Raw genomic sequence first — 24,242 nt, 5'->3', positions numbered from 1 at the left:
CATTGCCATAACATCATCTCAGAGCCAATGACAACATCGTGCCACGGTACTTTCTGTCATCATCACCTTGTTGAATGATTCACCGTGTTGCTGCTGTGTTAGTGAACTGGCTGAACAGACAGGGCGCTAAAATGACATTGTCTTATCAATGGAGAATGGAGAAAAGCATTTGTTGAACTGATATCAAGCTGGGGCTCCTCCTCCCCTAAGAATAAACAAAAGGCTCAACATTCCCTGCATTCCAATCTGGTGAGAGGGCATGTATGTCAGAGGGCATGTATGTCAGAGGGTACGTGTATGTCAGAGGGCATGTATGTCAGAGGGTACGTGTATGTCAGAGGGCATGTATGTCAGAGGGCATGTATGTCAGAGGGCATGTATGTCAGAGGGCATGTATGTCAGAGGGTACGTGTATGTCAGAGGGCATGTATGTCAGAGGGCATGTATGTCAGAGGGCATGTATGTCAGAGGGTACGTGTATGTCAGAGGGCATGTATGTCAGAGGGCATGTATGTCAGAGGGTACGTGTATGTCAGAGGGCATGTATGTCAGAGGGCATGTATGTCAGAGGGCATGTATGTCAGAGGGTACGTGTATGTCAGAGGGCATGTATGTCAGAGGGCATGTATGTCAGAGGGCATGTATGTCAGAGGGTACGTGTATGTCAGAGGGCATGTATGTCAGAGGGTACGTGTGTTAGAGAGGGTACGTGTGTTAGAGGGTATGTGTGTCAGAGGGTACGTGTGTTAGAGGGTACGTGTGTTAGAGGGTACGTGTGTGAGAGGGCACGTGTGTGTTAGAGAGGGTATGTGTGTTAGAGGGGGTGCGTGTGTGTTAGAGGGGGTACGTGTGTTAGAGGGGGTACGTGTGTTAGAGAGGGTACGTGTGTGTTAGAGGGTACGTGTGTTAGAGGGTACGTGTGTTAGAGGGGGTACGTGTGTTAGAGGGTACGTGTGTGTGAGAGGGTACGTGTGTTAGAGGGTATGTGTGTCAGAGGGTACGTGTGTTAGAGGGTATGTGTGTTAGAGGGTACGTGTGTGAGAGGGCACGTGTGTGTTAGAGAGGGTACGTGTGTGTTAGAGGGTACGTGTGTTAGAGGGTACGTGTGTTAGAGGGGGTACGTGTGTGTGAGAGGGTACGTGTGTTAGAGGGTACGTGTGTTAGAGGGTACGTATGTTAGAGGGTACGTGTGTGTGAGAGGGTACGTGTGTTAGAGGGTACGTGTGTTAGAGAGGGTATGTGTGTTAGAGAGGGTATGTGTGTTAGAGGGTACGTGTGTTAGAGGGTATGTGTGTTAGAGGGTACGTGTGTTAGAGGGTACGTGTGTTAGAGGGTATGTGTGTTAGAGAGGGTATGTGTGTTAGAGAGGGTACGTGTGTTAGAGGGTACGTGTGTTAGAGGGTACGTGTGTTAGAGGGTACGTGTGTTAGAGGGTACGTGTTAGAGGGTGTTAGAGAGGGTACGTGTGTTAGAGGGTACGTGTGTTAGAGGGTACGTGTGTGTTAGAGGGTACGTGTGTTAGAGGGTACGTGTGTTAGAGGGTACGTGTGTCAGAGGGTACGTGTGTTAGAGGGCATGTGTGTTAGAGGGTACGTGTGTTAGAGGGTACGTGTGTTAGAGAGGGTATGTGTGTTAGAGGGTATGTGTGTTAGAGAGGGTATGTGTGTTAGAGAGGGTACGTGTGTGTCAGAGGGTACGTGTGTTAGAGAGGGTACGTGTGTTAGAGAGGGTACACAATGACCCTTAGGTATGGGTCTTAAGATGTATCCTTTCCCTTGTCAACACATCACCCTATTCTCTGGAAGAGGCCCATATGTTTCTGTGGAGCAGCACTGACTAGGTGGTAGTAGCACCCTTTGTTGTTACTTGACTGGCTGTAGGCCTATAAGTTCATATAAACAGAAATGATGTGCCCGGTCAGTGACGTGTGGAGTTCAGTATTAGAGCATGAATCCTAAACCGTCAGTGAGAGATGCTGTAAATCCTTTTATGGCGGTGAGTCTGCATCGGGGCTTGGGCTGATCTTGGCAGGTTGGTAGACTACGAGTCCAACTGGCTCTGCCACTGGGTGTTTCACTACCAGCCTCTCTGACTCACCAGGTGTCCGTGGCACGTCCTGTCCCTACATGTCCCGAGACACTCCTTAAACCTGGCCGGTCATCCACAACCTCTCCCAGTCGTTTACAATGAAGGAATTTAGAACTTCGGCTCACTCACTCATCTTCGCTCGCTCCATCGACAAATGGATCTCCGCACCTTCCTATTCTGGGCCAGGTCCCAGGCTGAGTCCCAGGTTGTGTAGGTCATCCTCCCACTGGGTGTACCATCTGGCTCTCAGTCCTCCTCTTGGGACCAGTTGGGGGATGGCTCCTTAAGCATTATGACAGGCTCCAGAGGTGGGTGGTAGTTTTGAGGCTCTGTCCAGGGAGGAGCCAGGGGGACTGGTCCATCTTTTGCTGTATTGTGGAGTTTAGGGATGTGGTCACGCCATGTGATGCCCAGTATGTGATGTGATGGCGCGGAGGCACTTGGAGTCAAAGGCGTCCAGACGACGTCCAGGGTGAAGGTCCTGATCCGTACGGCAGGAAGGACAACGTGTGAGGTCCAGGGTGAAGGTCCTGATCCGTACGTCAGGATGGATGATGTGTGAGGTCCAGGGTGAAGGTCCTGATCCGTACGTCAGGATGGATGACGTGTGAGGTCCAGGGTGAAGGTCCTGATCCGTACGGCAGGATGGATGACGTGTGAGGTCCAGGGTGAAGGTCCTGATCCGTACGTCAGGATGGATGATGTGTGAGGTCCAGGGTGAAGGTCCTGATCCGTACGGCAGGATGGATGACGTGTGAGGTCCAGGGTGAAGGTCCTGATCCGTACGTCAGGATGGATGATGTGTGAGGTCCAGGGTGAAGGTCCTGATCCGTACGTCGGGATGGATGACGTGTGAGGTCCAGGGTGAAGGTCCTGATTCGTACGGCAGGATGGATGACGTGTGAGGTCCAGGGTGAAGGTCCTGATCCGTACATCAGGATGGACGACGTGTGAGGTCCAGGGTTAAGGTCCATGTATCTGATCTGTACGTCAGGATGGAGATGACCAGGCTATTGTATGTGCAGAGTTTTTATTTTTCAGAGAGAGGGTTATGTTGTTTCCAGATGATGTTTAGGCTGGCAATGGTTGAGGCTGCCCGGCCAATACGTAGGTGAATGTCAGCTCTGCTCCTGCAGTCAGTTGTTAATGTACTTCTAAGGTAGCAGTACTCTGGAACAACGTGGTGGGGGTCCACAGCAGGGCTGGTTGGAAGTCGCTAATAGACTGGATCTTAGTTTGGTCCAGCTGATCATGAGGCCCAGTGGGTGGGTCTCCTCCTCCATGATCATGAGGCCCTTTGGGTGGGTCTCCTCCTCCATGATCATGAGGCCCAGTGGGTGGGTCTTCTCCTCCATGATCATGATGCCCAGTGGGTGGGTCTCCTCCTCCATGATCATGAGGCCCAGTGGGTTGGTCTCCTCATGTCCAAGAGCTCGGTCAAGATGGCCAAATAGTCAGGTGGTTCAGGTGGTTCAGGTGGTCCAGGTGTTCAGGTGGTTCAGGTGGCCCAGGTGGTTCAGGTGGTCCAATTGGTTCAGGTGGTCCAATTGGTTCAGGTGGTCCAGGTGGTTCAGGTGGTCCAGGTGGTTCAGGTGGTCCAGTTGGTTCACGTGGTCCAGGTGGTCCAGGTGGTTCAGGTGGTCCAGATGGTTCAGGTGGTCCAGGTGGTTCAGGTGGTTCAGGTGGTTCAGGTGGCACAGGTGGTTCAGGTGGTTCAGGTGGCCCAGGTGGTTCAGGTGGTTTAGGTGGCCCAGGTGGCCCAGGTGGTTCAGGTGGTTCAGGTGGCCCAGGTGGTTCAGGTGGTTCAGGTGGTCCAGGTCAGAGAAGCTGAGGCTCCCATATGTGGGTATATAGAATAAGTATTCATGGAGATGACCTCACGGATGGGAGTGCTTTGAGTATAAATAAAGATTTAAATAGGTTGGCCTCTCGATTTCATTTTTTCCTGGAAATCCTATTTAGGATATGTCTCTCTGTACGCAGGTCTCTTTGCGTGGGTATGTGCACGTACATGTATCCATTTCTGCTATTCCCCAGTATTGAGATGTATATCACTTGTCTTTCTCTGGAAAAAAAGAAAGGGAAATGATGTCATGATGATCAAACAAGTTGTTGACAGAACTTGTCCTCTGTCCTCTGTCCTCTGTCCCCTGTCCTCTGGTCCCTGTCCTCTGTCCCCTGTCCTCTGTCCCCTCTGTCCCCTGTCCTCTCTGTCCTCTGTCCCCTGTCCTCTGTCCTCTGTCCTCTGTCCTCTATCCTCTGTCCCCTGTCCCTTTCCTCTGTCCTCTGTCCTCTATCCTCTGTCCTCTGTCCTCTATCCTCTGTCCTCTGTCCTCTGTCCTCTGTCCCCTGTCCTCTGTCCCCTGTCCTCTGTCCCCTGTCCCTTCCTCTGTCCTCTGTCCTCTGTCCTCTGTCCTCTATCCCCTGTCCTCTATCCCCTGTCCTCTGTCCTCTGTCCTCTGTCCTCTGTCCTCTGTCCCCTGTCCTCTGTCCTCTTTCCTCTGTCCCCTGTCCTCTGTCCTCTGTCCTCTGTCCCCTGTCCTCTTCCTCTGTCCCCTGTCCTCTATCCTCTGTCCTCTATCCTCTGTCCTCTGTCCCCTGTCCTCTGTCCTCTGTCCTCTGTCCTTTCCTTTATCCACTGTCCTCTGTCCTCTTTCCTCTGTCCCCTTTCCTCTGTCCTCTTTCCTCTGTCCTCTGTCCTTTATCCACTGTCCTCTGTCCTCTGTCCTCTTTCCTCTGTCCCCTGTCCTCTGTCCTCTGTCCTCTGTCCTCTGTCCTTTATCCACTGTCCTCTTTCCTCTGTCCTCTATCCCCTGTCCTCTGTCCCCTGTCCTCTGTCCTCTGTCCTCTGTCCTCTGTCCTCTTTCCTCTGTCCTCTGTCCCCTGTCCTCTGTCCTCTGTCCTCTGTCCTCTTCCTCTGTCCTCTATCCTCTGTCCCCTGTCCTCTGTCCTCTGTCCTCTGTCCCCTGTCCTCTTTCCTCTGTCCTCTGTCCTCTTCCGTGTCCTCTCCTCTGTCCTCTTCCCCCTGTCCTCTGTCCCCTGTCCTCTGTCCTCTGTCCTCTATCCCTTTCCTGTCCCTCTGTCCTCTGTCCTCTGTCCTCTGTCCTCTTTCCTCTGTCCTCTGTCCTCTGTCCCTTTCTGTCCCCTGTCCTCTGTCCTCTGTCCTCTTCCCCTCCTCTGTCCCCTGTCCTCTGTCCTCTGTCCTCTTTCCTCTGTCCTCTATCCTCTGTCCCCTGTCCCCTGTCCTCTGTCCTCTGTCCCCTGTCCTCTTTCCTCTGTCCCCTGTCCTCTATCCTCTGTCCTCTATCCTCTGTCCTCTGTCCCCTGTCCTCTGTCCTCTGTCCTCTGTCCTTTATCCACTGTCCTCTGTCCTCTTTCCTCTGTCCCCTGTCCTCTGTCCTCTTTCCTCTGTCCTCTGTCCTTTATCCACTGTCCTCTGTCCTCTGTCCTCTGTCCTCTGTCCTTTATCCACTGTCCTCTGTCCTCTGTCCTCTTTCCTCTGTCCCCTGTCCCCTGTCCTCTGTCCTCTGTCCTCTGTCCTTTATCCACTGTCCTCTGTCCTCTGTCCTCTTTCCTCTGTCCTCTATCCCCTGTCCTCTGTCCCCTGTCCTCTGTCCTCTTTCCTCTGTCCTCTTTCCTCTGTCCTCTGTCCCCTGTCCTCTTTCCTCTGTCCTCTGTCCTCTTTCCTCTGTCCTCTATCCTCTGTCCCCTGTCCTCTGTCCTCTGTCCTCTGTCCCCTGTCCTCTGTCCTCTGTCCTCTGTCCTCTTTCCTCTGTCCTCTATCCTCTGTCCCCTGTCCTCTGTCCTCTGTCCTCTGTCCTCTGTCCCCTGTCCTCTGTCCTCTGTCCTCTGTCCTCTTTCCTCTGTCCTCTATCCTCTGTCCTCTATCCTCTGTCCTCTATCCTCTGTCCTCTGTCCTCTGTCCTCTGTCCTCTATCCTCTGTCCTCTGTCCTCTGTCCTCTGTCCTCTGTCCTCTATCCTCTGTCCCCTGTCCTCTGTCCTCTGTCCTCTGTCCTCTTTCCTCTGTCCTCTATCCTCTGTCCTCTGTCCCCTGTCCTCTGTCCTCTGTCCTCTGTCCTCTATCCTCTGTCCTTTATCCTCTGTCCTCTTTTCTCTGTCCTCTGTCCTCTTTCCTCTGTCCTCTGTCCTCTGTCCTCTGTCCTCTGTCCTCTGTCCTCTTTCCTCTGTCCTCTGTCCTCTGTCCCCTGTCCTCTGTCCTCTGTCCTCTGTCCTCTGTCCTCTGTCCTCTGTCCTCTGTCCTCTGTCCTCTTTCCTCTGTCCTCTGTCCTCTGTCCTCTGTCCTCTTTCCTCTGTCCCCTGTCCTCTGTCCTCTTTCCTCTGTCCCTGTCCCCTGTCCTCTGTCCTCTGTCCTCTGTCCTCTGTCCTCTGTCCCCTGTCCTCTGTCCCCTGTCCTCTGTCCTCTGTCCTCTGGTCCCTGTCTGTCCTCTGTCCTCTGTCCTCTGTCCTCTGTCCTCTGTCCTCTGTCCCCTGTCCTCTGTCCTCTTTCCTCTGTCCCTATCCTCTGTCCTCTCTGTCCTTTTTCCACTGTCCTCTGTCCTCTGTCCTCTGTCCTCTTTCCTCTGTCCTCTGTCCTCTGTCCTCTTTCCTCTGTCCCCTGTCCTCTGTCCTCTGTCCTCTTTCCTCTGTCCCTGTCCCCTGTCCTCTGTCCTCTCCACAACAAAAGGAGACATACCCGGAGCGCAGTGTAAAGGAGGAATGTGGACAATGCCCAGTCACATAGAACCAACAACACACACTCATTGACAAACACACACTTTTTGCAAATGTATAATGTTCCCTCTGATATGATTTCTGTATGTAGTAACCAGCTACGGGAACCCTTAGAAAACGGACCAAGCAGGTGCCGTTGTCTGTAGTGTGTTTCTGGCTTGTTTGCCAGTTCTGTAACATCTGCCATGTTAATCTGAAGACACATTACCTTAGGCAAGTTAAATCATTCACTTGTCAAGTGTCTTGTAATGTCATTTTCACTTCTCTGCTGTTTTTGTTACTGATGCAATTGTTGATATGGTAATAAAAGTTGGCATTGTGCAATGTTTCACTTTATATATTATCTACCTCACTTGCTTTGGCAATGTTAACACATGTTTCCCATGCCAATAAAGCCCTTGAATTGAATTGAATTGTTTATTTGAGATATTTATTGGTGTTCTTGACTGCTGGTTTGACTGTTGTATCAGTCAATGGTAGACTTGTCTGTTTCCTGTATTTGTGACTGTGTGTGTGTGTGTGTTTGTGTGTTTGTGGGACTGTGTGTGTCTTTATCTTTGTATGTGCAAGACTGTTTGTTTTTCCCTTCCTATACGTCACTGGTTTCCTGTCAGAAGGTTTTGGGCTCCCTGATATCCTGTCCTCTCTCTCCATCCCTCTCTTCATCTTCCTTATCGTTCTCTCTCTCATCTCCTCTCAATCTTCCTCCCCCTTCTTGAGTTGTCCTCTTGCTCTCCCCCTCCCCTCTCCTCTTCCCCTCTCTCCTCTTCCCCTCTCTCCTCTCTCCCCCTCTCCTCTCCTCTCCCCCTCTCCTCACTCACCACCTCTCCTCTCTCACTGACACCACCAACCCCACTCTGTATCACTGATCGTCCATCTGTCTGTCTGTCTGTCTGTCTGTCTGTCTGTCTGTCTGTCTGTCTGTCTGTCTGTCTGTCTGTCTGTCTGTCTGTCTGTCTGTCTGTCTGTCTGTCTGTCTGTCTGTCTGTCTGCCTGCCTGTCTGCCTGCCTGCCTGCCTGTCTGTCTGTCTGTCTGTCTGTCTGTCTGTCTGTCTGTCTTGTCTGTCTGTTTGCCTGTCTGTCTGTCTGTCGGTAGGCGATGTCCTACTGAGGCTCAGTATTGGTAAGGAGCTGCTCCAGACTTCCTCCTTGACTTCCTGCAGACTGTCCCTCTTGTGCCAAGCCAGTCCAGCCAGTGTGTCCATATGCGTGCTTGAGCAATGTGTGTCTGTTTGGAAAGGGATATGTGGTGATGCACAAGGGTGCGTTTTCTTGGGTAACGTCCTCATTTTTAGGTAAGACGAGACACAGCAAGACTGCAGTAGACAGCAATCTGCAGTAGAATTAAGCCCTCAACCGTATTTTATGGGTGGAGACATCTTACTCTGTTCTAGAACATGGAGTCATGATTTGGTGTGTGTCGACCTCTTGTGGTCATCAAATCAAATCAAAAAAATTTAATCAACGTTTATTGGTCACATACACAGATTTGCAGAACAGGGCAGTAATTGTGTTTCTAGCTCCAACAGGGCAGTAATGCAGGTGCTCCAACAGAAAAAGAGCAGTGCTTGTGTTTCTAGCTCCAACAGGGTAGTAATGCTGGTGTTTCTAGCTCCAACAGAGCAGTAATGCTGGTGTTTCTAGCTAATGCTTGTGTTTCAAGCTCCAACAGAGCAGTAATGATTGTGTTTCTAGCTCCAACAGGGCAGTAATGTTTGTGTTTCTAGCTCCAACAGAGCAGTAATGCTGGTGTGTTTCTAGCTCCAACAGGGCAGTAATGCTTGTGTTTCTCCAACAGGGCAGTAATGCTGGTGTTTCTAGCTCCAACAGGGCAGTAATGCTTGTGTTTCTAGCTCCAACAGGGCAGTAATGCTGGTGTTTCTAGCTCCAACAGGGCAGTAATGCTTGTGTTTCTAGCTCCAACAGGGCAGTAATGCTTGTGTTTCTAGCTCCAACAGAGCAGTAATGATTGTGTTTCTAGCTCCAACAGGGCAGTAATGCTTGTGTTTCTAGCTCCAACAGAGCAGTAATGATTGTGTTTCTAGCTCCAACAGGGCAGTAATGCTGGTGTTTCTAGCTCCAACAGAGCAGTAATGCTTGTGTTTCTAGCTCCAACAGAGCAGTAATGCTTGTGTTTCTAGCTCCAACAGGGCAGTAATGCTTGTGTTTCTAGCTCCAACAGAGCAGTAATGCTGGTGTTTCTAGCTCCAACAGGGCAGTAATGCTTGTGTTTCTAGCTCAGAGCAGTAATGCTTCTTGTGTTTCTAGCTCCAACAGAGCAGTAATGCTTGTGTTTCTAGCTTGTGTTTCTAGCTCCAGCTCCAACAGAGCAGTAATGCTTGTGTTTCTAGCTCCAACAGGGCAGTAATGCTTGTGGTTCTAGCTCCAACAGTGCAGTAATGCTTGTGTTTCTAGCTCCATTCTAGCTCCAACAGAGCAGTAATGCTTGTGTTTCTAGCTCCAACAGAGCAGTAATGCTTGTGTTTCTAGCTCCATTCTAGCTCCAACAGAGCAGTAATGCTTGTGTTTCTAGCTCCAACAGGGCAGTAATGCTTGTGTTTCTAGCTCCAACAGTGCACTAATGCTGGTGTTTCTAGCTCCATTCTAGCTCCAACAGAGCAGTAATGATTGTGTTTCTAGCTCCAACAGTGCAGTAATGCTTGTGTTTCTAGCTCCAACAGTGCAGTAATGCTGGTGTTTCTAGCTCCAACAGTGCAGTAATGCTTGTGTTTCTAGCTCCAACAGTGCAGTAATGCTTGTGTTTCTAGCTCCAACAGTGCAGTAATGCTTGTGTTTCTAGCTCCAACAGTGCAGTAATGCTTGTGTTTCTAGCTCCAACAGTGCAGTAATGCTGGTGTTTCTAGCTCCAACAGTGCAGTAATGCTTGTGTTTCTAGCTCCAACAGTGCAGTAATGCTTGTGTTTCTAGCTCCAACAGTGCAGTAATGCTTGTGTTTCTAGCTCCAACAGTGCAGTAATGCTTGTGTTTCTAGCTCCAACAGTGCAGTAATGCTGGTGTTTCTATTCTAGCTCCAACAGTGCAGTAATGCTGGTGTTTCTCGCTCCATTCTAGCTCCAACAGAGCAGTAATACAGAACAATAAGATGGATGTCGGTGGTATTGAACTACAAAATATCCCGTGCAGCGACCTTCTCATGAACTACAAAATATCCCGTGCAGCGACCTTCTCATGAACTACAAAATATCCCGTGCAGCGACCTTCTCATGAACTACAAAATATCCCGTGCAGCGACCTTCTCATGAACTACAAAATATCCCGTGCAGCGACCTTCTCATGAACTACAAAATATCCCGTGCAGCGACCTTCTCATGAACTACAAGAAAAACAATACAAATTCCACGAAAATATAAATAATAAAGAAGTCAAGAAATCTCAGAATGAGCCATGTCAAATTTGTGAATATAAATAATGCAGTACATATATGATGGAGTGTATAGGCAGTATGGACAGTATATGAATAGAGGTTTGTAAAGCAGTAGTTATACTGAACACAAATATAAATGCAACATGTAAAGTGTTCCAATGTTTCATGAGCTGAAATAAAATATCCCTGAAATTTGTTTACATCCCTGTTAGTGAGCATTTCTTCTTTGCCAAGATAATCATACTACCTGACAGGTGTGGCATATCAAGAAGCTGATTAAACGGAATTATCATTACACAGGTGCACCTTGTGTTGGGGACAATAAAATGCCACTCTAAAATGTGCAGTTTTGTAACACAACACAATGCTACAGATGTCTGAAGTTTTGAGGGAGCATTCAATTGGCATGCTGACTGCAGGAATGTCCACCAGAACTGCTGCAAGCTGCGTGCTTGTTGTCTTCACCAGAGCCTTGACCTGACTGCAGTTCGGTGTCATAACCAGTGGTCGAAAAAGTACTCAACTCTCATACTCTCCTCACTCAAACCCCGATCTCCTCACTCAAACACCGATCTCCTCACTCAAACCCCGATCTCCTCACTCAAACCACGATCTCCTCACTCAAACACCGATCTCCTCACTCAAACACCGATCTCCTCACTCAAATACCGATCTCCTCACCCAAACCCCGATCTCCTCACCCAAACCCCGATCTCCTCACTCAAACTCCTGATCTCTTCATTCAAACCCTGATCTCCTCACTCAAACCCCGATCACCGGCAACAACGTCGCCTATGGGCACAAACCCACCATCGCTGGACCAGACAAGACTGGAAAAAAGTGCTCTTCTCTGACCAGTCGTGGTTTTGTCTCACCAGGGGTGATGGTCGGATTCGCGTTTATCGTCAAAGGAATGAGCGTTACACCGAGGCCTGTACTCTGGAGCGGGATCGATTTGGAGGTGAAGGGTCTGTCATGGTCTGAGGCGGTGTGTCACAGCATCATCGGACTGAGCATGTTGTCATTGCGGGCAATTTCAACGCTTTGCCTTTCAGGGAAGACATCCTCCTCCCTCATGTGGTACCCTTCCTGCAGGCTCATCCTGACATGACCCTCCAGCATGACAATGCCACCAGCCATACTGCTCGTTCTGTGCATGATTTCCTGCAAGACAGGAATGTCAGTGTTCTGCCATGGCCAGCAAAGATCCCAGATCTCAATCCCATTGAGCACGTCTGGGACCTGTTGGACCGGAGGGTGAGGGCTTGGGCCCATTCCCCCCAGAAATGTCTGGGAACTTGCAGGTGCCTTGGTTGAAGAGTGGGGTAACATCTCACAGCAAGAACTGGCACATCTGGTGCAGTCCATGAGGAGGAGATGCAGTGCAGTACTTAATGCAGCTGGTGGCCACACCAGATACTGACTGTTGCTTTTGACACCCCCCCCCCCATTGTTCAGGGACACATTATTCCATTTCTGTTAGTCACATGTCTGTGGAACTTGTTTAGTTTATGTCTCAGCTGTTGAATCTTGTTATGTTCATACAAAAATGTACACATGTTAAGTTTGCTGAAAATAAACGCCGTTGACGGTGAAGAGGACGTTTCTTTTTGTTGCTCAGTTTAGTTCTTTCTGATGGCTAATCTGATTCTTGCTCACTATCTCTAATTCCAAGAAGTGTCTTCTTGACCTTTTGATCTTTTTCCTGTCGTTGTACAGTCTCTGCCTCTTAAAACAGCACGAGTGGGTAAAGTCCATCTCAGGGGCAGATTATTAACCTGGCTGATCTGGTCCCCTCAACCCCCATAAAAGGGCCCTATACTCCTGTATAGGGCTGAGGTCACACGTGTGTTGGCTAGTTGAGAGAGGGCAGCACCCAAACGGAAACTAAGGATCCATCACAAACAACTGAGAGTCCAGATGAAGAAGAAACAAACAGAAACACGGCCAGACCTCAAGGTAAACTCATAATTTACTATCATTTCAATATTTCATTGATGAGTTTAGTTTTGTTGTGAATGTTTAAATTGTAATTGTACGTTGTCTGGCCTGGTAAAATGATGGGTTATGGTTTAGTTAATGTCTGGTGTGTAGGTCCTTAGTGAGCTTTATTTCTGTTAACTTGAATAATTTAGCTTTACACTTAGTATATTGCATCATTGGATGTTTTCAAAGTATTTCTGTTTACCTTTGGGGTGAAATGACCAAGGTGTTTACCATGCTCAGATTAGGGGATTTACTGCCATGATGTCTAACTGAATAACAACTTGTGGAGGATGGTTCTGGATTGATATCAGATGCTTTTTGCAGGATATTTATGGTCATTGTTTGAAGACACAATACCTCATAGCAAAAGTGGAGACAACTGCATTTTAGAAGACAGTTCTAACATTGTTTCTCTGACAAAGATGTAAAGGTGATATGTTTTGTTCACAGTAGGAATGTATTGAAACACCAAGAGGCTATTAACCTAGATTCCTGTGATTTAGGAAGGAAAATCTGTGTCCCTCCAGTCTACTTTGATGAGTTAGTCATGTAAGAGTTCCTCTTGCATCATCTTTCAAAACAGTCAACACCAAGAACCATGACAACTGGCCATGGTGACGGTGACATTCTACTGGGTTATAACGTAATCCAGGCCCATGTCGATCATTCATAGAGTAGGTCAATTAAAGTAGATGTAATACCCAGTTGGTCATGTGCCTGACGGTTGGCCTTGTTGGAGATGGCAAGGCCATATGGTGGGCTCCCGAGTGGCGCAGCGGTCTAAGGCACTGCATCTCAGTGCTAGAGGCGTCACTACAGACCCTGGTTAGATTCCAGGCTGTATCACAACCGGCCGTGGTCCGTCATTGTAAATAAAAATGTGTTCTTAATAACGGACTTGCCTCGTTAAATAAATAAAAAGTATGGGACAGTGACAAATCACGTAGGTGACAATCTTGTGCCCATATAAGGTATTTTACATGATGTCTGAGAGGTCATCGAATATTCCCCGTTTTTGAACATCATGTGACTTTAACAAGTTAACCAATGTTACTTTGGATGTGTGAATGGTTCTGTCTTCTCTTTCAGAGTTGTGAATGTCTCTGTCTTCCCTTTCAGAGTTGTGAATGTCTCTGTCTTCTCTTTCAGAGCTGTGAATGTCTCTGTCTTCTCTTTCAGAGTTGTGAATGTCTCTGTCTTCTCTTTCAGAGTTGTGAATGTCTCTGTCTTCTCTTTCAGAGTTGTGATGTCCAGACTCAGACAGAGGAGCAGCAGGGTTCTGAGGAGGGGATACAGGAGCAGGGTGCTGAGGGGGGGAGACAGGAGCAGGGTGCTGAGGAGGGGAGACAGGAGCAGCGTTCTGAGGGGGGGAGACAGGAGCAGGGTTCTGAGGAGGGGAAGCAGCAGCCAGGCTCTGACATGATCTACACCATAGAGGATGTCCCCCCGTGGTACCTCTGCATTCTACTGGGCCTCCAGGTACACAAATACACACACTCTCACAAACACTCTCACACACACACTCACACATTCTCTCACACACTCTCTCTCACACACACTCTCTCACACACTCTCTGACACAGTCTCTCTCACACACACACTCTCTCACACCCACTCTGACACACACTCTCTCTCACACACACTCTCACACTCTATCACACACTCTCTGACACACTCTCTCACACACACTCACACACTCTCTGACACACACACACACACTCTCTCACACACACACACTCTCTCACACCCACTCTGACACACTCTCTCTCACACACACACACTCTCTCACACACTCTCTCACACACACACTCTCTCACACACACTCACACACTCTCTCACATTCTCTTACACACACACACACTCTCTCACACACACTCCCTCACACCCTCTCTGACACACTCTCTCTCACACATACACACACTCACACACTCTCTGACACACACTCACTCACACACTATCTCTCTCTCTCTCTCTCTCTCACACACTTAGTTTTCATGAATGGTTTTCTCACTCCACCTTTCTATCAGTAATGGTTTCTTCTTCTCTTTTGTGCGCTCCTTCCCCCAAATGTATCTCTCCCCTACCTCGTCCCCCCTCTCTCTCCTACTCTCTCTCCCCCTCCCTCTGCCCCCCTCTCTCTCCTACCCCCCCTCGCCCCGCCCCTCCTCTCTCTCTCTCTCTCTCTCCTACTCTCTCTCCCCTCCCTCTGCCCCCCTCTCTCTCCTACTCCCCCCGCCCCTCCTCTCTCTCTCTCCATGGTGATTAACACTGTGTCTTTAATCACAGCACTACCTAACGTGTTTCAGCGGGACCATCGCTGTGCCCTTCCTGCTGGCGGAGGCCATGTGTGTGGGACAAGACCAGTACACGGTCAGTCAGCTGGTGGGAACCATCTTCACCTGCGTGGGAATCACCACAATCATACAGACCACATTTGGAATCAGGTACGTGTGTGTGTATGTATGTGCGTGTCTTAAATTACAGGCCTCTCTCATCTTTTTAAGTGGGAGAACTTGAACTAAATACTTTTTTGCCCCACTGTATGTGCGTGTATTCTAATGCTTTGGAATGCATTGTGTAACATATTTTATCTTCTATGTTTAGGTTACCTCTTTTTCAGGCCAGTGCTTTTGCCTTCCTCATCCCTGCCCAAGCCATCTTAGGGCTGGATAGATGGAAATGTCCCCCTAAAGGTGCACCACTCAGTCCCATCCTATGTCAGAAGAATATGGCCCAATCAAAGACAGAACCTCACTAATGTGCTATTGTGTCTGTCTTTCATCAGAGGAGATTTATGGGAACTGGAGTCTTCCTCTGAACACCTCACACATCTGGCACCCAAGGATAAGAGAGGTACTTCCTGCCTCTTGTTACTGGGCCTCCATCTTGGGGTCCATCTTTCTGAACTGTAGCATCTCTCACTTTGATTGACATTATCAGAGACATCATGTAGACATAACTAGGAGCCAGGGTTTGTGTGGGTTAGGTCAAATGGTGGTCCTAGACATACAGTGGGGAAAAAAGTATTTAGTCAGCCACCAATTGTGCAAGTTCTCCCACTTAAAAGATGAGAGAGGCCTGTAATTTTCATCATAGGTACACTTCAACTATGACAGACAAAATGAGAAAAAAATCCTGAAAATCACATTGTAGGATTTTTTATGAATTTATTTGCAAATTATGGTAGAAAATAAGTATTTGGTCACCTACAAACAAGCAAGATTTCTGTCTCTCACAGACCTGCAACTTCTTCTTTAAGAGGCTCCTCTGTCCTCCACTCGTTAATGGCACCTGTTTGAACTTGACACCTGTCCACAACCTCAAACAGTCACACTCCAAACTCCACTATGGCCAAGACCAAAGAGCTGTCAAAGGAGACCAGAAACAAAATTGTAGACCTGCACCAGGCTGGGAAGACTGAATCTGCAACAGGTAAGCAGCTTGGTTTGAAGAAATCAACTGTGGGAGCAATTATTAGGAAATGGAAGACATACAAGACCACTGATAATCTCCCTCGGTCTGGGGTTCCACGCATATCTCACCCCGTGGGGTCAAAATGATCACAAGAACGGTGAGCAAAAATCCCAGAACCACACAGGGGGACCTAGTGAATGACCTGCAGAGAGCTGGGACCAAAGTAACAAAGCCTACCATCAGCAAGGGCATTGAAGATGAAATGTGGCTGGGTCTTTCAGCATGACAATGATCCCAAACACACCACCCGGGCAACGAAGGAGTGGCTTCGTAAGAAGCATTTCAAGGTCCTGGAGTGGCCTAGCCAGTCTCCAGATCTCAATCCCATAGAAAATCTTTGGAGGGAGTTGAAAGTCCGTGTTGCCCAGCAACAGCCCCAAAACATCACTGCTCTAGAGGAGATCTGCATGGAGGAATGGGCCAAAATACCAGCAACAGTGTGTGAAAACCTTGTGAAGACTTACAGAAAACGTTTGACCTCTGTCATTGCCAACAAAGGGTATATAACAAAGTATTGAGATAAACTTTTGTTATTGACCAAATACTTATTTTCAACCATAATTTCCAGATAAATTCATTAAAAATCCTACAATGTGATTTTCTGGATTTTTTTCCTCATTTTGTCTGTCATAGTTGAAGTGTACCTATAATGGAAATTACAGGCCTCTCTCATTTTTTTAAGTGGGAGAACTTGCACAATTGGTGGCTGACTAAATACTTTTTTGCCCCACTGTAGCTAATGATAATAACAGTCGGTCTGTCTCCCCCCGTAGATCCAGGGTGCCATCATAGCGTCCAGTGTGGTGGAGGTGGTCATCGGGCTGGTGGGTCTCCCTGGTCTCCTGCTGGACTACATCGGGCCCCTGACCGTCACCCCCACCGTGTCCCTCATCGGCCTGTCTGTATTCCAGACCGCTGGGGACAGAGCCGGTTCTCACTGGGGCCTCTCAGCACTGTAAGAACACAATCCATCCTCGCTTCTTCTCTGTACTGTATCCTCCTCCCAGGTTTCTCTCTCCATCTGATCCTCCCAGGTTTCTCTCTCCATCTGATCCTCCCAGGTTTCTCTCTCCATCTGATCCTCCCAGGTTTCTCTCTCCATCTGATCCTCCCAGGTTTCTCTCTCCTCTCTCCATCTGATCCTCCCAGGTTTCTCTCTCCATCTGATCCTCCCAGGTTTCTCTCTCCATCTGATCCTCCCAGGTTTCTCTCTCCTCTCTCCATCTGATCCTCCCAGGTTTCTCTCTCCTCCTGATCCTCCCAGGATTCTCTCTCCATCTGATCCTCCCAGGTTTCTCTCTCCTCTCTCCATCTGATCCTCCCAGGTTTCTCTCTCCATCTGATCCTCCCAGGTTTCTCTCTCCATCTGATCCTCCCAGGTTTCTCTCTCCTCTCTCCATCTGATCCTCCCAGGTTTCTCTCTCCTCCTGATCCTCCCAGGTTTCTCTCTCCTCTCTCCATCTGATCCTCCCAGGTTTCTCTCTCCATCTGATCCTCCCAGGTTTCTCTCTCCTCCTGATCCTCCCAGGATTCTCTCTCCATCTGATCCTCTCCTCTCATGATTTGACACTTGAGATCCATCTATGTTGTCCTGAGTTGTATTATTGTGTGTGTTATGTTGTTCTTACCGCTCTTCCTCACTTCTTTTGTTTAAATGGTTTACCTTGTTTTGGGCTTGAGACTCTTTATCGTCTTACGTCGAGGACAATTTGTAATCTAATATCTTACTATTAACGTAATTACTTTGTCCCTGTTTTATGTCTTTTATTGGGTTATGATGTAACAGTATCACTGCCTCTCCCCAGGTCCATCTTCCTCATCGTGCTGTTCGCTCAGTATCTGAGGAACTGGTCCTTCCCTCTCCCCTCCTACAACAGAAAGAAAGGCTTCAGCACTGCCAGGGTTCAGATCTTTAAGATGTTCCCGGTTAGAACCAACACACTACACACCTGTCTCACAGGGATGTCAGAAAGCTATACTAATAAGATGTTCCCGGTTAGAACCAACACACCACACACCTGTCTCACAGGGATGTCAGAAAGCTATACTAATAAGATGTTCCCGGTTAGAACCAACACACCACACACCTGTCTCACAGGGATGTCAGAAAGCTATACTAATAAGATGTTCTCATGTGGGGTATGACCTATTGTTAACACACATCAGGCTAATCATTCACGGCACATCATGTCATACAAATCTTGAGCGGTTATAAGAGAGTCTGAGGCACATTTTACTGCAGTGCCCTCTATGCTACTGCCTTAGTGAGTGCTGCCAGACATGTGGTGGGGACACTGTCAGGCTATAGAAATGACTCACTGGGATAGACAGACACAGACCACAGGGATCAAGTCACCGTTATGTTAATGCCAAGAATTAGCTTTCTGATGGAAATGGCTGTAAAATAAAATACAAATATGGCACAGACAAGGCACATCCAAAATTATAACTTGGAATCTTGGAGTCTCGGAATCCCTATGATTCCGTTATATGACATGTTATGTTGTTCCCCTGTTCGTTCTGTGTTCAGATCATCATGGCCATCATGTTGGTGTGGTTGCTATGTTACATCCTGACTCGGACCGATGTGCTGCCCAGTGACCCCAGCCAGTACGGACAGAAGGCACGCACAGACGCCCGTGGTGACATCATGACCCTCTCCCCCTGGTTCCGGGTCCCCTACCCCTGTAAGAGACCAGCATTACCTCCACTGTCTCACACACGGGGGCAGTTTGGACACACGAGCGAGATCAAGGGTCAAGTGAAGAAAGCGGATGACACTGATCATTCACTTTAGAATGTCCTTGTATATCATTTTAAATGGGGAAACGATCCGAGTTGTCATCTATTTGCATTGCCTTTCATCTTGCTGCATAGGAGGAGGATTCAGACGTGTGGTGTTTGTGTGTCTCTGATAGGTCAGTGGGGGTTGCCCACGGTGACCATCGCTGGGGTGCTGGGCATGTTCAGCGCCACACTAGCTGGCATCGTAGAGTCTATCGGGGACTATTACGCCTGTGCCCGCCTCTCAGGGGCACCTCCTCCACCTGTCCATGCCATCAACAGGTGAGCATCAGTCTTCTACACTGGGAGTTAGACTTCTAACATGGACCTGACAGGGACCTGTGTTCTTAAATGTCTTCTTATTGTCAAGCATCAGTGCCCTGTGTTGACGTATGTGTGTGTCATGTCTTTCCCGCACCAGGGGTATCTTCACAGAGGGGGTGTGCTGTATTATAGCAGGACTGCTGGGTACAGGAAATGGCTCCACCTCCTCCAGTCCCAACATTGGAGTTCTGGGAATCACTAAGGTAAGGAAGCTTAGCCCCTCAACTAGTTTTGACTAGATGGGATACAGCTTATGACAAAATTGACTTTTTGTAGCAGGTTTGGAAGAACTTACGCAGCATGTTAGGAGAATTAACGTAGCTGGTTAGGAGAATTAGGTTACGGTTAGGAAAAAGGGTTAGCTAACATACTAAACGTTTCAACTTTTTGATGTAAATTTGACATAAGTTGTACGTTGTCTAAATATGGCCCCGTCGACCCCTCCCCAGGTTGTTCTCAGACATGTTGTCTTTAATCTATGTAATGAAAAACACATGAATGTACATATGTAATCTCAAGCTGTCTAGTTCGAGTTGGAATCGGCAAAATTATCTTTTTGAAACAGATGAAGGCTTATTGGCATGATCTCCAGTGCAAGTGCTTTGTCACAATGCAAATCGATTGGCCACCCCACATAGCCTGGTTCCTCTCTAGGTTTCTTCCTAGGTTCTGGCCTTTCTAGGGAGTTTTTCCTAGCCACCGTGCTTCTACACCTGCATTGCTTGCTGTTTTGGGGTTTTAGGCTGGGTTTCTGTACAGCACTTTGAGATATCAGCTGATGTACGAAGGGCTATGTAAATAAATTTGATTTGATTTGTTATTATAGCCACATGATTATTAGCTAAAGGTCTGCTCATCTATACATGAACTGTTATGTTAATCATTATATTTAAACAATGAACTGATAGCAGAGGTTGCACAGTTCACATGGAGTCACGTTGTACAACGTCTCTCTCTCTACACACAGGTGGGAAGCAGGAGGGTCGTGCAATATGGTGCAGCCATAATGTTCCTGTTAGGAACTGTGGGGAAATTCACTGCCCTCTTTGCATCGCTGCCTGACCCCATTCTAGGTGGCATGTTCTGCACCTTGTTCGGTGAGTCACTGACCTTCTAACAGAGACACCTTCCGGAGACACCTGAAACCCCACCTCTTTAAGGAATACCTAGGATAGGATAAAGTAATCCTTCTCACCCCCCTTAAAAGATTTAGATGCACTATTGTAAAGTGGCTGTTCCACTGGATGTCATAAGGTGAACGCACCAATCTGTAAGTCGCTCTGGATAAGAGCGTCTGCTAAATGACTTAAATGTAATGTAAATGTAACTCACATACAGCGTCATCTCTCAATTCAATTCAATTCGCGGGGCTTTATTGGCATGGGAAACATGTGTTAACATTGCCAAAGCAAGTGAAGTAGATAATAAACAAAAGTAAAATATACAATAGAAATTAAGTGTAAATATTACACTCACAGAAGTTCCAAAAGAATAAAGACATTTCAAATGTCATATTATGTAAATATACAGTGTTGTTACGATGTGCAAATGGTAAAAGTACAAAAGAGAAAATAAATATTGTATTTACAATGGTGGTAGTTCTTCACTAGTAGCCCTTTTTTTTGTGGCAACAGGTCACAAGTCTTGCTGCTGTGATGGCATACTGTGGTATTGTATGTCTCTCTCTACCCCACCAGGGGGCAGTATGATCAGAGAAAGCTCACCTCTATTTGAGAAGGGATGAGGAAATACTGTATGTCTCAAGCTAGAAACCCAGGTAACAATAAGACAGTCATAACCTGATCCAGTCCTCTGTTGTTGGTGTCTATGCCCTGCAGGTATGATCACGGCTGTGGGCTTGTCCAACCTGCAGAGTGTAGACCTCAACTCCTCTAGGAATCTCTTCGTCCTCGGCTTCTCCATGTTCTTTGGCCTAATGTTGCCCAATTACCTAGACATGCATCCCGGCTGCATCCAAACAGGTGAGCTGCACATTGAAAAGGTTTTTACTTATGTGAAAAAGACATCTCCATCTTAAGAGGAAGTGTAGGAGTGGCTTTAGAAGTGTTTACAGTGTGTACAGTTAGACTGTTATCAAGCTTTAGTATGGATTATATTGTGGATGTAATGAAGTTTTAGTATGGATTATTATGTTGATGTTATGAATAATGATTAGGATAATGAATTTGGTAATAGATATTTTATTGCCCTCCTCAGGAGTTGCAGAGGCGGATCAAATCCTCACAGTGCTCCTGACCACAGAGATGTTTGTCGGAGGCTTCCTGGCGTTTACACTGGATAACACCATCCCAGGTATGCCTGCTATGTGAGAATGTGAAACCTCATCTCATTAACAGGAGCTCCCAGTCACCTTGTCACACACTGATCAAAGAGATCGTCAGTTGTGTTTGTTTATGTGACACCACAATAGCACTATGGGACACATCAATCTTTCCATTTTTGCGCAACCGTTGCCTGTAACAACCAAAGTTTGTTTCTGTGGCATTGTGTGTGTTTATGTGTGTGTGTGTTTATGTGTGTGTGTGTACGGTTTCAACAGGCACCAAGAGGGAGAGAGGGCTGCTGGACTGGAAGGCAGATGAGAGCATGGGGGGAAGCTCAGTGAACATGCGTACTTATGACTTCCCTATTGGAATGAGCTGCGTTAGGAAAGTCAGCTTCCTGCGCTATCTACCCATCTGCCCCAGTTTCCGAGGCTTCACGAGATGCAGACGGAAGGACAGCATGCAGGAAAACATGGAGGATGAATTAAGAGAGAGGAATGAGAGTTTACGCATGGACACAACAATTACCTTGGCCTTCACTAAAGTATAGTAACCCTGCAGTGATTCATCTTTTAAAATCATTTTATACTGAGCTGTATTTTTCACAGCTGTTTATTGTTTTTGGACACTTACAGTTGTAATTGAAAAATGCACTGTCTGCAATTGGGAAACAGGGACTATGAACACTGACTGGGCAAAAATGATGCCGATGTTGTATAACGATGTTGCATTTTTGAAACTGTAATGTTATTTACCACATTTCTCACCACATTGATTTGGGAGGTTTGTCTACTGTCCCCATTTTTCTACTCACCACTACCACCTTATAACATTCTGTTTCTACGTTAAAGAACAAAAGAGTCCTGTGTTCAGATGCATACTGACCTTATTGTACTGCATGTAGACTGTGTTGAAGAAGCAGAGACAACATTAACAGTGTTTATTTAGTAAGTCTTTATTGTGTACAAAATTATAAGTAAAGATAGTGTATCGCTTCTGATGATCTGAACTCAAAACACACGTGAGGTTTTATGCAAAAACATATATGATATAAAACTAAAGGATAATTAAGGAAAGCATTCCTATTTTTGACTGTCAAATGTTTGTTTACATTATTAAGTGTTACAATAACATGTTAAAACAGACAAATGAGAGTAGAGACGTCTATCAACTGATTTACAATTTGACAAAGTGCCGTAAGATAGAAAAACCCACAGGCTTCGATGTCAAGTTAACATGGTAATTGTACTGTGATATTAACTGAGAGACTGAACCATGAAACGACACTGTGCTATTAACTGAGAGAGACTGAACCATGAAACGACACTGTGCTATTATTCGAGAGACTGAACCATGAAACGACACTTTACTATTATCTGAGAGACTGAACCATGAAACGACACTGTGCTATTATCTGAGAGACTGAACCATGAAACGACACTGTGCTATTAACTGAGAGACTGAACCATGAAACGACACTGTGCTATTATCTGAGAGACTGAACCATGAAACGACACTGTGCTATTATCTGAGAGACTGAACCATGAAACGACACTGTGCTATTAACTGAGAGAGACTGAACCATGAAACGACACTGTGCTATTATCTGAGAGACTGAACCATGAAACGACACTGTGCTATTAACTGAGAGAGACTGGACCATGAAACGACACTGTGCTATTAACTGAGAGAGACTGAACGATGAAACAACACTGTGCTATTAACTGAGAGAGACTGAACCATGAAACGACACTGTGCTATTAACTGAGAGACTGAACCATGAAACGACACTGTGCTATTAACTGAGAGACTGAACCATGAAACTACACTTTGCTATTATCTGAGAGACTGAACCATGAAACGACACTTTACTATTATCTGAGAGACTGAACTATGAAACGACACTGTGCTATTATCTGAGAGACTGAACCATGAAACGACACTGTGCTATTAACTGAGAGAGACTGAACCATGAAACTACACTTTGCTATTATCTGAGAGACTGAACCATGAAACGACACTTTACTATTATCTGAGAGACTGAACCATGAAACGACACTGTGCTATTATTCGAGAGACTGAACCATGAAACGACACTGTGCTATTAACTGAGAGACTGAACCATGAAACGACACTGTGCTATTAACTGAGAGACTGAACCATGAAATGACACTGTACAGATTGGAAGACTGTGACACGGGTGTGACCTCTAGAAGTGATTCTAAAAAGGCGCAAACCAAGAGGCTGGGAGCTATTGATCTATCAAGGGAGCACAGGATCCGTATATTTATGACGGTTCGTGATTGATTTCACTGTGACATCATGAAAGAATTTGAAGTTAAATTTCCCTTCCATATTACACTCTGAGCCGTTGTCTGTCAGAGTCTCTGTCAATAGCGCCCATCGGAGTCTCCCTGGCGATTAGTCTGTAATCTGACGACAGCTGCCTTCTCGCTTTGTTCAGGTCACGCTCTTCAAGTAAACAATGGTAAGATGGAAAAGACAACAAAAGCTTATGCAGGTCATAGGGAAAATGTGATCCTATCAAACTTTGTTAATATTTTTAGAAAACATTTCACTCGGTGTAAAAAATATCAACCACTAAAAATTGAATTTCTACATTTCTCCTTTGAAATTTGGAAAAATATAATCTGTGTTTTTTTAAGAATGTGTTGTTCTATCTATATTACACAACTAGACATGAAAAACATTACCACCAACAACAAAGAAAACGGTTTGTTTACGTTAGAAAAATAATAAAAGATCATCAGGTATCTGCCCACAAATACACATTGTCAGTAGGAAAGGGAGGAGGAGGGTTCATGGAACCAGGGGTGAACACACTGTATGCATTTTAGGGATGCAAAACAACACATACAGTGCTTTCACAATGTATTCTTACCCCATTGACTAATTCCACTTCTTTTGTTGTGATACAGCCTGAATTGAAAATGTATTCAATGTAGATTTTTTTCCACTGGCCTACACACAATACCCCATAGTATCAAAATGGAATTATGTTTCTCGATTTTTTAAAACAAATTAATAGAATTCAAATTTTAAAAATGCTGAAATGTCTTGAGTCATTAACTATTCAACCCCTTTGTTATGGCAAATTAGTTGAGCAAGTAAAAATGTGCTTAACAAGTTACATAATAAGTTGCATGGACTCTGTGTGCAATAA

At 46.7% G+C, this 24,242-nt stretch overlaps 1 protein-coding gene across 3 annotated transcripts; it reads left to right on the top strand.

The window, feature by feature from the left end:
• Window positions 1–12,028: 12,028 nt before the first annotated feature.
• LOC115136146 (solute carrier family 23 member 1-like) lies at window positions 12,029–22,137 on the top strand. Of its 3 annotated transcripts, none has more exons than XM_029671647.2 (14): window positions 12,029–12,164; window positions 13,431–13,670; window positions 14,478–14,635; window positions 14,796–14,884; window positions 14,977–15,044; window positions 16,439–16,620; window positions 17,471–17,591; window positions 18,196–18,352; window positions 18,584–18,731; window positions 18,871–18,976; window positions 19,741–19,870; window positions 20,612–20,755; window positions 20,991–21,086; window positions 21,334–22,137. In XM_029671647.2, the coding sequence occupies exons 1-14, from the start codon at window positions 12,126–12,128 to the stop codon at window positions 21,606–21,608; spliced, it is 1,953 nt and encodes a 650-aa protein (XP_029527507.2). In that variant the 5' UTR covers window positions 12,029–12,125; the 3' UTR covers window positions 21,609–22,137. The 3 variants fall into 3 exon arrangements, with proteins under 3 accessions (XP_029527507.2, XP_064880011.1, XP_029527508.2); XM_065023939.1 differs by having other exon boundaries at window positions 21,264–21,459; XM_029671648.2 differs by lacking the exon at window positions 12,029–12,164 and having other exon boundaries at window positions 13,544–13,670; window positions 14,498–14,635.
• The last annotated feature ends 2,105 nt before the right edge of the window (window positions 22,138–24,242 follow it).

The sequence above is a fragment of the Oncorhynchus nerka genome, linkage group LG10, assembly GCF_034236695.1.
Source record: "Oncorhynchus nerka isolate Pitt River linkage group LG10, Oner_Uvic_2.0, whole genome shotgun sequence".
In the NCBI taxonomy this organism is placed as follows: Eukaryota; Metazoa; Chordata; class Actinopteri; order Salmoniformes; family Salmonidae; genus Oncorhynchus; species Oncorhynchus nerka.
Note: the sequence above shows the minus strand (reverse complement) of the source record. Positions and strands in the feature narration are given on the sequence as shown.

Coding starts and splice junctions, on each gene's coding strand:
- LOC115136146 (XM_029671647.2), top strand. CDS start 12,126: ATGAAGAAGAAACAAACAGAAACACGGCCAGACCTCAAG. Junction 12,165..13,430: donor AAACACGGCCAGACCTCAAG/GTAAACTCATAA, acceptor CTTCTCTTTCAG/AGTTGTGATGTCCAGACTCA. Junction 14,636..14,795: donor CAGACCACATTTGGAATCAG/GTACGTGTGTGT, acceptor TTCTATGTTTAG/GTTACCTCTTTTTCAGGCCA.